The 12,382-nt window shown below is 53.7% G+C and overlaps 1 protein-coding gene across 1 annotated transcript; it reads left to right on the top strand.

Moving 5' to 3' along the window:
• The first annotated feature begins 983 nt into the window (after nt 1-983).
• On the top strand, nt 984-10,407 carry Znf428 (zinc finger protein 428). The gene is made up of 3 exons (XM_042667940.1): nt 984-1,408; nt 4,103-4,295; nt 9,768-10,407. The coding sequence occupies exons 2-3, from the start codon at nt 4,220-4,222 to the stop codon at nt 10,268-10,270; spliced, it is 579 nt and encodes a 192-aa protein (XP_042523874.1). The 5' UTR covers nt 984-1,408; nt 4,103-4,219; the 3' UTR covers nt 10,271-10,407.
• The last annotated feature ends 1,975 nt before the right edge of the window (nt 10,408-12,382 follow it).

Here is a 12,382-nt window from a genome sequence, read left to right as displayed (position 1 = left end):
GATTGGAATCCTGGTTATTGCTTCTCGGATTGGCATAGTGCCAAAACAGGAATAGGGAGCCCAGAGCAGCTCTACAGAAATCAGAGTGAAAATATGCTCCGGTAGAGAACAGCAAGACCTAAGGCTCAAGAAGGTAAAGCTGTTAAGGGTGTGTGAAGGGTGGATTCATGAACGAAAGGTGGGTGAGGTCAGAAAGATAAAAGAGTTAATGGGAACCCATTGGAGAATTTTTTAATTGCCACATGACAATCTGTTCTTCCGAAGCCTGACTGGTCTGAGGCTCTTCCCACTCCTGATTCAAAAAAATCACCCAGAGGAGCCTTTCTTTCTTGGAGTGGGAGGCTGCTTTTCCTTTCCTCAATCAAACCACGCACTTCTTTGCTCCTGGGCGTTTGCCCTTGCTGGTCCCTCTGCCAGAATGATTTCCATTCTAGTTGGCTCCTGTTCATACTTGGCTTAAAAAAAATAACTTCTTGGAAGCCTTTCTAGAACCCTAGGCTGGGGCAGACGCTCGTGTTATGCTCCCCCTTAGTCTAAGTCTTAACAGTTCTAGGTAACAATCTAATCCGTGTGGCTCTCCTTTTCCTTGGGGGGGCGTTACTAGGATGGGGACCAGACTGGTTATTTGTTCACTGCAAAAATCTACCCGGCACAAGTTATCCTGGGTGAGAAGCTGTGAGTGTTGGTCGAGGTCTTGGCCCTTTGTGCTCGAAGGGTCCCTGAATACGACCAGGGTGTCCCGTCCTTCCCTCCCACCCCCCTCCTCCGCCACACACACACTTCGCCCTAGCCTGCAGTTCTGCGCAGGCGCTCCGCTCAGGCGACCCTCCCCCACCGCTGGCCCATATGCAAATCACTGCGCTCCGGAGGACAGCCTCTCCCAGGAATATGCAAATCGCCCCGTGGCAGGAGGCCTTTCGGGGGCCCCCGCGCGAGGGTTATGCAAATGAGCAAGCCTCGGGTCTGAGACCCGGCCTCGCAGTTCGACCTCCACTCCCCAGCGTCGCCCATTTATTTATTTATTTGACGAGGCTCGTTCCCGCCTGGCACACGCACGCGCAATGCCCCCGAAGCGCCTCGGTCGTTCAGACCGCGGACCGTACCAAGTCCGAGCCGGGTACTGAGGGGCCAAAGCACCGCAACCGCTGCGTGGGTGGCGTCGACGACCCGACTCCCGAGAGCCCCCTCTTCCCACCGTGCCCCGGGAATGGTCCAACTGGCCGCGCAAGCGCCCTAGGCTCCTCACGCCCCTCGCTCTCCCCCTCCCACCCTGCCTTTTTTTTTTTCCTTTTCTTTTTCTTTCTTCCTTTTCTTTTCTTTCTTTTCTTTTTTTTTTCTTTCCTCTCGCAACGCAGGCGCAGAGCCCGGGCGTGCAGCCGCCTCCGCCGAGCCCGAGCCGCCGACGCCGGTGAGTTGTCCGGGGTCGGGGCGCGCGGGGCATGCCGGGAAGCGGGCGCTACGGCCCCGCTGCATGCTGGGAGCGGCGGCCGGCGTCACCCCGGAGCCCGCCGAGACGCCTGGGCCGCGGGGACCCGAGCGGCCGGCGTGGCCGAGGACCGAGCCCGCTGGCCCGGATGGGCGGCACCCGAGGCTGCCCTTCCTCCCACCCCGACCCCCGGGCGGCCTGGGGAGGGGGGAGCACGAGGAGAGGGAGGGGCGCGCGGCGGGCGGCGGTGCGGGAGCCGTCCCGTCAGGCTCGGGGCGTTCTGGGAGGCACAGCCCCCCCCCCACGTCCCTTTTGTCACACGCCGGCCGTCGTCGTGGCAACGCCGAGGGCTTTCGGCATGGCGTTGGGGAGCGTGGTCGTTACGGGCGCCAGGCACCCTGGGAACTTGCCGCGGGGCATTGTGGGGCCGGGTCCTTATTGTTCTGTGGAAGCCTGTGGCCTGTCAGGCTTCCTTACTTAGGGCCATCTTGGGGCTGGTTAGTGTTGGCTCTGGGGGTCTGTGTCACCGTTACTTGTAGTAGTTGAATGACCCTTTATGATTGTGGGAGCCAGCCTGGTCGCCCCAGAGAAGCCTCCCCCTGATTACTGGAATACTCTGGTATTGGGTGTGTTGGCAAAGGGAAGGGTAAGCTAGACTGGTGGAAACCTCAGATGTCCTGATTGTCCCCCTAGCCAGACTACGCGCACGCTAGAATAGCAAATACCTGAAGTGGGTGTGGTGTCTTGGCCAGCCTCTGTAATCCCAGATCCCTGGGATGTAGAGGCCAAAGGATCTACTGTGAAGCCAGCCGAGGCAAACTCTGTCCAAAAACAAGATATAGCCAGGCCCTGATGGCTCACACACCTGTAATCCTAGCTACACAGGGGACTGAGATCCAAAGGTGGAAATTCTGATCCAGCCCGGGCAGAAAAGTCCACAAGACTCCCATCTCCAAATAATCAGCAAAAAAAAAGCCAAAGGGAGATGTGGCCTAAATGGTAGAGCAAGAAAGCAGAATGTGAGTGGGTTGCCTTGAGTTCAGGAACCTGTATGTTCATATGTGTATATACATTACATATACACACATATATATAAAACAAAGGTGAGGCTACATACTGGTGGCTCACGCCTGTAATCCTAGTTACTCAAGAGGCTGAGATCTGAGGATTATAGTTCCAAGGCCAGCCCAGGCAAGAAAGTCCATCCAAAAAGCCAGAAGTGGAGCTGTGGCTCCAATGGTAGAGCACTCGACTTGAGTGAAAAAACGCAGGGACAGTGCCTGGGCCCTGAGTTCAAGCCCCTGGACAGTCACAAAAAAAAAAAAATGCTAGAGGGCATGGCTTATAGGTAGAACACTTGCCTAATATTGCTAGCCCTGGATTCTATCCCCAGCATAAAAATGGGTACATGTGTATGCATGTATGTATGTGTATATACACACCGTTAACACACATAGTTAATTTTGCATTTCAGGTAATCCTTTAGAAAAATACAACTCAAATAGTGCAAGAAATACATATATTAATCATTTACATAAAATTAAGCCTTAACTCTCCCGGTTTTTGTTATTATTTTTTGTTGTTGTTGTAGGGATGGAACTCAAGGCCAGGGTGTTACCTCTGAGCTCTTTTGCTCAAAGGTAGGATTCTATTGCTTTGTGCCACAATGCCACTTCCAGTTTTCTGGTGGTTGGTTGGAGTATAAGAGCCTCACCACCTTTCCTGTCTAGGCTGGCTTTGAACTGCTATCCTCAGATCTCAGCTCCCTGAGTAGCTAGGATTACAAGCATGAGCCACCAGCGCCTGGCTAATCCTTCTGTTTTTATTGGCTAAACTTGCTGGGCTTTGAATGGTGAGTTCTCTAGGCTGACTGGGGAGAAAGAGAACATTCCAGATAGCAAGATTAGGGTTAAGAAGACTGGTGGTAGAGTTCTTGCTGCACCAGCAAGTTATGCCAATAAACATAGTTTGTCTTGAAAACACCTTGAAGCATGACTGTAAACCCTAGTACAGCCACGGAGAAGACGGTAAGATGCGTGACTATGTGTCTGTCCTTTCTGTGGCTCAGCTTCCTCCTCATCTGCTTTCCTGAGATCTTGTCTCCACTTGGATATGAGGAGTGCATGCCATTCTTACAGAAGGGGACAGGCCGGAGGAGCGAAGTCCTTTGTTGAAAGCTACACAGCTGTAGAGTGACAGTTGTGGCATTCAAACACAGGCACTTGTCAGTAGATGCAGAAGAAAGTCAACATTCACTTACCTAGTGCAGCCCCTTGGATTGTTTAAATGCTGACATGCTTCTAGATTTGCTGGGCATATCACTGCTGTACCAAGTACCATGTTTCCTCCACACACTGGATCCTCTCCCAGCCTGCCTCCCCCCACCCCACCCAATGCAGCATCTAGAGGTAATGTCTGCCCTGGGCCCCACTCCACTCTTAGTTCTCATAGGTGCCCATGCTAGGGATACCCCACGTATAACCATAAAAGTCTAGGTTAGATGAGGAAAATGAGAGGCCACGGGGGCAATATGGGTGCTCAAAGCTGGGTGGACAGTCTGACAGCTGGCGCCCCACCCCTGCCTACTAGGAAACGCACAGCTGGGCTTGCAGTAGGGGATAAGTGCTATGTAAAAATTTATTGAGTTACCACAGGCCTTTCTTTCCTCATGTCCAGCATCCCTCTCTACCTGCCAACATCCTGTGTTAGAAGAACTTGTGACTGGAGAGCTGGCCGGGGAGGGACGCTGCCCAGCTGCTGCTCTGCTCCTGTCTCCTGTCTGCTCCCTTGGCCATGACTGAGACCCGGGAGCCAGCCGAGACTGGAGGCTATGCCAGCTTGGAAGAAGATAATGAAGACCTTTCCCCAGGTAAGATGGTCTTAAAGGCGGTGGTGTTGGCTTGATTGTCATCCTGGCTTTGGGCTTGGGATTCACTGAGGAGATTGGGTGGGGAGGGGCTCCGTGTCTTGCTCTGGTCTGTGTTCTGACTTGGACTGTCCGTCTTAGATGGAGAGCTCTTAGGGATGTTGCTAACGCCTTCACTTTCAGTTTGGCGGGGATCTGTTTCTTTGTCAAAGATTACATGTTGGCTAGATTCAACCGTTTCGCTGGGGAGTCTAGACTGGCTATCCGTTCTCTTCTTGCTAGAGGTTGAGGATTGGCTGGGGTCTCTGTCTGTGTTAGATATTCTGGGTCTGCTGCGACCTTTCTCCTTGCTGGGGGTTATAGAGTGACTGGGATCTGTGTCTTTGCTGGATGTTCTGGATTGGTTGTGCTGTTTTGTTTTGGGGGGTCTAGATCGGCTGTAGGCTCTCTTCTTACTAGAAGTTCTTGATCGGCTGCGTTTTCTCTCTAGGTTGAACATTCTAGGTAGGCTGTGACCTTTTTCCTTGCTGGAGATACTGGATTGACTGCGATCTGTCTCTCTGTTGGGTGCTCTGGATTGTCTCCAATCTCTCATTTGGGAAGATTTAGACTGATTGAAGGCCCTCTTCTTACTAGAGATCTTCGATCGGCTGTGGTCTTTCTTAGTGTTAGATGGTCTAGGTCTTGGTCGCCTGCAGCCTTTCTCCTTGCTGGTGATACCAGCTTGACTGCGACTTGTCTCCTTGCTAGACGATCTGGACTGGCTGTGGCCCCTGTCCGTGCTGGGCGTTGTGGAGTGGCTGTGGTCTCTCTTTGTGCTGGTTACCCTAGCCTGGCTGTGGTCTGTTTCCTTGCTGGAGCCTTGTGACTGGCTGTATCCTTTGTCCTTGCTAGATAATCTATACTGGATGCTCACTCTCTCCTTGCTGGCACTGCTTTCCCTTTTGGGGGTCTTAGATTGGTTTTGGGGTTTCACCATTCGAGGCGGTCTGGACTGGCTTTGTCTTGTCACCCGGGAGGGAGTTGCCTTCCGGGTACGACTTCGTGCTCGACTACTATTTCTCTTCCAACTGTAACTTCTCACCCCATCGTGGGTCCTCTTCCGACTGTAACTCCTCGACTTGTGAGAGGTTCTGGACCCGCTGGAACTGTGGCTCCTGCCATGAGCCATCTTCCGACTGTGACTTCTTGATTTTCTAGGGGTTCTAGACCTGCTGTAGCTGTAGCTCCTATAGGGACTCAACTTCCGACTGCGACTTCTTGATTTTCTCACGGCACCTGGTATGCTGGGACTGCGGGTCCGACTGGGGACTCGAGCGTGGTTGCAAGCCTTGACCCTGCTGGACGGGTCATTGGGGCTGTAACTCCGCGCCCTTCTGAGGGGCATCATCTGGCTGAAGCTTTTCACCCTCCTCAATGACACTATGGTCTGTTTGTAACCCACGTGCTCGAAGCCGGTTCCAGTTGGGCTGAAGCTCTTGGCCCTGCTCAGGAGGGCGGCCAGCGTGAAGCAGCCTCTCTTAGACACTCCTGGTGGGCTGTAACTCTTTTCCCTGTTCATCTTTCGGGGTTGGCCGTCGGTCCTTTCCTGGGCACTGGTTCTGGGTCGGGCATAACCCTTGCCCCGACTCTGTTTTCTCTGGGAAGTAGGAGTTCTCGCCTTCTTGGCTCCGCCTGGTCTGGTACCTTGACATCTCATCTTGCTGGTGGTGCTGGCCCGGCTCGGCGACCTCTTGGATGCATGGCTTCCCTTTCTGCCTGGAGTTCGACCCCGGCTGTGTGCCCTCCTCCGAGGGTGGTGTCCCGTGCCGCTGGCCTTGCTGGCCTTGCTGGCCTTGCTGGCCTTCGTGTCGGTGCTCGCCCGGCTGGGTGCCCTTGCCTTGCTGCGGACGTGGGATCTGCTGCTGCGCTGGTTCGTACTTGAGGCTTTAGCAGACTTGGAGCTGCCTGGGTTCATAACCGTGGTGAAGGTTGTTGCTGGCTTTGGGGGCAGTGAGGAGCTGTTGGGTGTTGCTGATTTGGTCTTTCCGGGGGCAGATTTGGAGGCTGTGGTGGGCATGGGAGGCCCAGTGGAGGGAGCTGGGGCCATGCTGGACTTTGAAGATCTCTTCGGTGGAGAAGACATGGTGGGCACAGAAGGGCTTGGGGTCCATGTTAGGTCCTGGTGGACAGGCAAGACCTGCTTGTTGCCATGGACAACAGCCTGATGGCCTGTCACAGGCCCGCTGCGTGAAGTCATAGTGGGCGTCATAGTGGGCACTCAGGCTCTGCAGGCGAGGGGAGAGGATGGTGGGGGCACTCCCTCTATGCCACAGCCATTCAGACAATGTATCCTGCCCCTGACCCATGCTCAGCACAGCTAGGGACATGAGATGGGACCTGTCCTAAGGACCTTTCCTGAGGAGTCTCCAGACCTAAGCAATCATGGCCCAGCGTGGTATGATGGGGTACAGGAGTGGGAGGAGCCTTGAGCAGGGCCTGCTGACCACCTGGTGGGCCACAAGGTGATGTGGAGGGAGCAAGCCCTGCTGGCAGAGGAGGGAGGTCAGGCCGGGGCCCATATATCACACCTGTCCTGGGGGGAGCTTCAAGGCTGATGGAGACATACGGGGCCCTGAAGGCCACAGCCTGTTGGACAGTGTTGGGGGATGCTGGAGTGGGAGAGTAGGGCAGAGAAATGGGGGAGAGACCCTGGCTGGGGATCTGGGGCATAAGGGTGGTGGTCTCATAGGAGACAGCCTGTGCTGGGTCCCGAAGGGTGAATAGGAGGCAGCCAGAGTGGGGGATTGTGTTCCAGACAGAGGGGTCAGCACATGGAAGGCCCCAGGAAAAGGATGAGGATGTGGCCTAGTAGTAGAGCTCTTGCCTCGCATGAACCAGGCCCTGAGCTCCATCCTCACCACCTCCCCAAAAACATTGAAACTCAGAAAATGTTTGTTGAGGGCTGGGAAGGTGGCTTAGTGGTAGAGTGCTTGTCCTAGCATGCATGGAGCCCTGCATTCAATTCCTTAGTACCACATACACAGAAAAAGCCAGAAATGGTGCTGTGGCTCAAGTGGTGGAGTGCTAGTCTTGACCAAAAGAAGCTCAGGGATAGTATCCAGGCCCTGAGTTCAAGCTCCAGGACTGATAAAAAGAAAGAGAGAGAGAGAGAGAGAGGGTGGGGGAAGAAAAGAAAGAAAGAAAGAAAGAAAGTTTGTTGAATGGCTGGGAGATAGCAGGATAGGGTAGGAATAAGAGATAACAAGAGCTAATGGAAGCCCTTCAGCAGACTTTTTTTTTTTTAAATTTTAATTAAAAATTTTTTTTTTATCTTTATCAGTCATGAGGCTTGATCTCAGGGCCTGGGCACTGTCCCTGAACTTTTTGTTCAAGGCTAGCACTCTACCACTTTGAGCCACAGTGCCACTTCCTGTTATCTGGTGGTCAGCTGCAGATAAGAGTCTCACAGACTTTCCTGCTTGACTTCCCTGCCCAGGCTGGCTTCAAGCAGTGAGGATCTCAGTCTCTTGAGTAGCTAGAATGACTAGCTACCGGGCGCCTGGCTCAGCAGACATTTAGAACCTGCTAGGCTGGGGAAGCTCAGCCCCGTGGTGCCACAGCAGACCTGTCCCTCTTGCCTGGTCCCAGGGGAGGGCACCTGACGCACACACCATAGCTCAAGGACAATGGAGCTGGGTCGGCAGACCAGTCATGGCAGAATGCACAAGAGCCGGGACCCCAGGGTGGGCAAGTCCAGCCCTCAGGTTCACTACATGAATAGGCAGGCAGGCATGAAGAGCACTGTAGATGTTGGGGGCCACCACAGTGAGCCAAGGCCCTGCTGGGACAGGAGAGAGCACACCACCAGAAATGTGAATGGAGGAAAGCAAGCAGAGAAAGCATGGGAGGGGGTGCCAGGGAGCACAATGTCCCTGATAAGGTGACACTTGAGTCACAGCTGTGGGGGAGGGGAGGGAATGAACTCGATCTGTCTATGGACAGAGAGGCGCAAAGGCCCTGAGGTTAAACAACAAGGAAAAAGCAAATATATGTTCCCTTTGGCCCAGTTCCTCCATATAGGACTTGTGTCACATGTGTGAAATCATACACAAGAATAGACATAACAACATTGCTTTTAAAAGCAAAAGGAAAGAAAAAAAAAAAACAGAAGGAAGAAGGAAATAGCTTTCCGATGCATATAGATAACCATTTTGAGGGGCAGAGGTGCTATTCCAGGGGGGTAGGTTATAGCAAGTTTCTATTTGTGTGATGCCCACATATACACACATATTTACATGATGATGTTTACATCTGTCTTATCACACTGAATGACTATGTCATTGAGGCTAATGGTCCAGGAAAGCAAGGTTGCTGAGAATTAATGGATATCCATGTAGATTTTGCACCCTTGGGATAGGACTTTGCAGGGCACTGGTGACTCATGCCTGTAATCCTAGCTACTAGACTGAGGAAGGGAGGATCTTGGTTCACAAGCTCCCTTTGCAACCCATAGGTGGGTTGACAGGTGCATGTCTCTAATCCCTACCTGCCTGGGAGTCTGAGATGGGGAGGATTGGGGTGCCGGGCTAGCCCAGGCAGAAGTCCTTGAGACGGTGTCTGTGTGGAAGGACGCAGTCACGTGCACCTGGGGTTCCCAGTGAAGTGAAGATGGAAGCCTAAAAGGAGACATCACAGCTCAGGCACGCGCTTGGGCGGAAGCCAGATCCCATCCTAAAAATAACCAGGCTGCCTCAGCGGAATCCTTCCAGGCTGGCAAGTGTGAGGCCCTCAGCACCACCCGACACTCAGTACCACCCAGTACCACCAGGGCCTCATACACAAGATCGAATTTATTTTTTAGTTTTTAGTTTGTGTGTGTGTGGTACTGGGGCTTGAGGTTTTTTTGTTTTTTTTTTTTGTCTGTCGCGGGGCCTGAACTCGGTCTGGGTGCTGTCCCTCAGCTCTTCAGCTGAAGGCTAGCACTGTACCACTTGAGCCACACTGCCACTTCTGGCTTTTTCTGCTTATGTGGTACTGAGAAATCAAACCCAAGGCCTCATGCATGCAAGGCAAGCACTCTACCATGGAGCCACCTTCCCAAACCCAATTAAAGCAGCTTTTAATATAACAATAGATGGTTGGGTGAGGTGGTACACATCTGTAATCCCAGCACTTGAGAGGCCCAGGCAGAAAGGAGCCTATGTTCTGGGTCAACCTAGGGAAAGCAGCAAGATCTTGAGTCAAGTAAGAGAGGAAGAAGGAGGGAGGGAGGGATGGAGGGAGGGAGGGAATGAATGTAGTGGACAGAGCTACAGTAATAGGTGCAGTCCTTGCAAGCTATCACATGCTGCTGCACAGATACAGGGTGCATGCCCAGGGCCAGGCCTGCCCTCCACCCTGGCTAGCCTGAGTAGGGCTCTGGGAGGGCCAGCTGGCAGGGCCGTCTATCCTTCTGTCCTCTGAGACCCCTGTCTGTCCTATGTGTCCCCACAGGCCCTGAGCACTCCTCTGACTCTGAATACACCCTCTCAGAGCCAGACTCTGAAGAGGAGGAAGATGAGGAGGAGGAGGAAGAGGAGACCACTGATGACCCTGAATATGACCCTGGATACAAGGTGAAGCAGCGCCTTGGAGGGGGCAGGGGAGGCCCATCCCGCCGGGCCCCTCGGGCAGCCCAGCCCTCGGGCCCCCCAGCCCAGCCCTGCCAGCTGTGTGGCCGCTCACCACTTGGGGAGGTCCCTCCAGGCACCCCACCTTGCCGGCTCTGCTGCCCGGCCACAGCACCCCAGGAAGCTCCAGCTCCTGAAGGCCAGGCCCTGGGCGAGGAAGAGGAGGAGCTGTCTCGGGCAGGGGAGGGCCGAGCCACGGGGCGGGGGGAGGAAGACGAAGACGAGGAGGAGGGGGGGACCTACCACTGCACCGAGTGTGAGGATTCCTTCGACAACCTGGGGGAGCTGCACGGCCACTTCATGCTGCATGCGCGCGGGGAGGTGTAGGCCGAGCTCCACCAAGGGGCGGGTGGGAGGAGGGGCGGAGGAGATCCCAGGTCGCTGGGCTGGGCTCCCCATCTGTATTGTCTTAGCAGTAGATCCATGAAGGTCGAAATAAAAACCAGTTCTGTGTTAGGGGTCCAGTGTGTGGTGTGGAGGTAGGTGCAGGGCACTCCTGCTGGTCACTGTCCCGGGTCCTCCTGCAGGCACCAACATGGAGGTGAGGCCCACTCACATCCTCAGATTCCAGACACAGCAATCTGTGCTTTTCACTCAGGTAATGGGTCTGGGTACATGGCTGGGGGGCGAGGTGCCTCTTAAGATGGACGTCCCTCCCTCGGGCCAGGCTGAGGAGCCTGCTGTGTCCGTTGCTTTGCCTTTGCTGAGCTCAGTTCCCTGTCCACAGCTAGCATTCAAAGGGAGCCTGGAAAGAAGTACCCACCAAGCCCCAGGAAGCAGAAAATGGTTTGTGGGACATTGGCACTGGGACTCCTGTCTTTCAAAAGCCATACTTCTCAACCAGGTGTGGCAGTACACACTTGTAATCCCAGCACTTAAAGGCTAAGGCAAAAAGACCATGAGTTCCAGGCCATCATGAACTATATAGCCAGATGCTGTGTACCCTCAACTCCCTCACATCTCTCACCATAGAACATGATCCTCTTTGAAATGGGGTCTCCATAACCAATACTCCTGAGCACCAGAGCCTCAGAACTGTCAAAGACTCCCTTTGTTCTGGACTATGGTGAGGCAGAAGATGGCAGAAGGGTGTGGTGGAGAGCGGAGCTGCCTGCCCTGAGGCAGCCAGGAAGCAGAGGCTGTGCTGATGGGCAGGATGTGCTGTACCAGTCTAGATACCTACAGTTCCTGCAAGCTGACAAGATTAACATCATACTGCCCAAAGGCCCTGTTTTATACCACCGTGTTGAGCACGGGTAGTCTGTGGGCAGCAAGCAGGGCATTCTGGAGAGGAACGTGAGAGTCAGAGGTGCCAGAGAGCCCGAAACCCCAACTTGAAGAAGTGAGGCTACTCAGGGATCAGTGTCAGGTACAGAAAGAGAAGTGAAATTGCCGGGTGGTTGGAACTTGGGAGAATAAATCACAGGGGACTGATGCAGGGATCGACACATGGTGCTGCATGGCTGGGGTTAAATATCTAGGGGACCCAGCTGGAGCCCCAAGAACTGCTGAAGAGCTTCCATAACCACTGTAATCACCATTTCCTCAGCCCTGCCTCCCCTCTACCCCAAGTGGGCAAGTCCCTTGCCTGACTTCTCTCCATTCTGTCCACATTCTTCAGGTATGAAACTTTAGGGCATCAGCTCAAGAGAGTCTGGGAAATGTTTGCAGAAAACCCCAGCATGACAGCCATGTGGCAGGCTGCAGCTGAGACACTAGGTGAACAGGCATGGTAGGGTCTGTGTACCCTTACCCCAGATCCTGCACACACACACCCTCTGCTGAAGGTCTGTGTACTCTTACCCCAGATCCTGCACTCACACACACCCTCTGCTGAAGGTCTGTGTACTCTTACCCCAGATCCTGCACTCACACACACCCTCTGCTGAAGGTCTGTGTACCCTTACCCCAGATCCTGCACACACACACACACCCTCTGCTTGAAGGTCTGTGTACCCTTACCCCAGATCCTGCACACACACACACACCCTCTGCTTGAAGGTCTGTGTACCCTTACCCCAGATCCTGCACACACACACCCTCTGCTTGAAGGTCTGTGTACCCTTACCCCAGATCCTGCACACACACACACACACACACACACACCCTCTGCTGAAGGTCTGTGTACCCTTACCCCAGATCCTGCACACAACACCTCTGCTGAAGGTCTATGTAGACTTACCCCAGATCCTGCACACACACACCCTCTGCTGAAGGTGATATTCCGCAGGTTGGGAATCCTTGCTTCTAGACTCATCTGGGGCAGTGAGGACAGCAATTGTCCTAGTTTATGAGGGATTAACAAACTTTGATTGTAAAGAGCTACTGTAGGCCACAGGGGTCTCAGACACAACTACATCAACAATAAAATAATGAGTCTTAAGTGTGTTCCAATAAAAGTTTATTTGCAAAACTAAGCAGCCGGCAGGATTGGCTGTA

The sequence above is a fragment of the Dipodomys spectabilis genome, unplaced genomic scaffold (assembly GCF_019054845.1).
Source record: "Dipodomys spectabilis isolate Male_0828 unplaced genomic scaffold, ASM1905484v1 ptg000422l, whole genome shotgun sequence".
In the NCBI taxonomy this organism is placed as follows: Eukaryota; Metazoa; Chordata; class Mammalia; order Rodentia; family Heteromyidae; genus Dipodomys; species Dipodomys spectabilis.
The sequence above is the reverse complement of the archived record's forward strand: the minus strand, read 5'-3'. Positions and strand labels throughout refer to the sequence as shown.

Bases quoted from the DNA above. Each gene is read 5' to 3' on its own strand.
- Znf428 (XM_042667940.1), top strand. From the start codon at position 4,220: ATGACTGAGACCCGGGAGCCAGCCGAGACTGGAGGCTATGCCAGCTTG. The intron at 4,296-9,767 runs GTAAGATGGTCT...GTGTCCCCACAG, and splicing joins TAATGAAGACCTTTCCCCAG to GCCCTGAGCACTCCTCTGAC.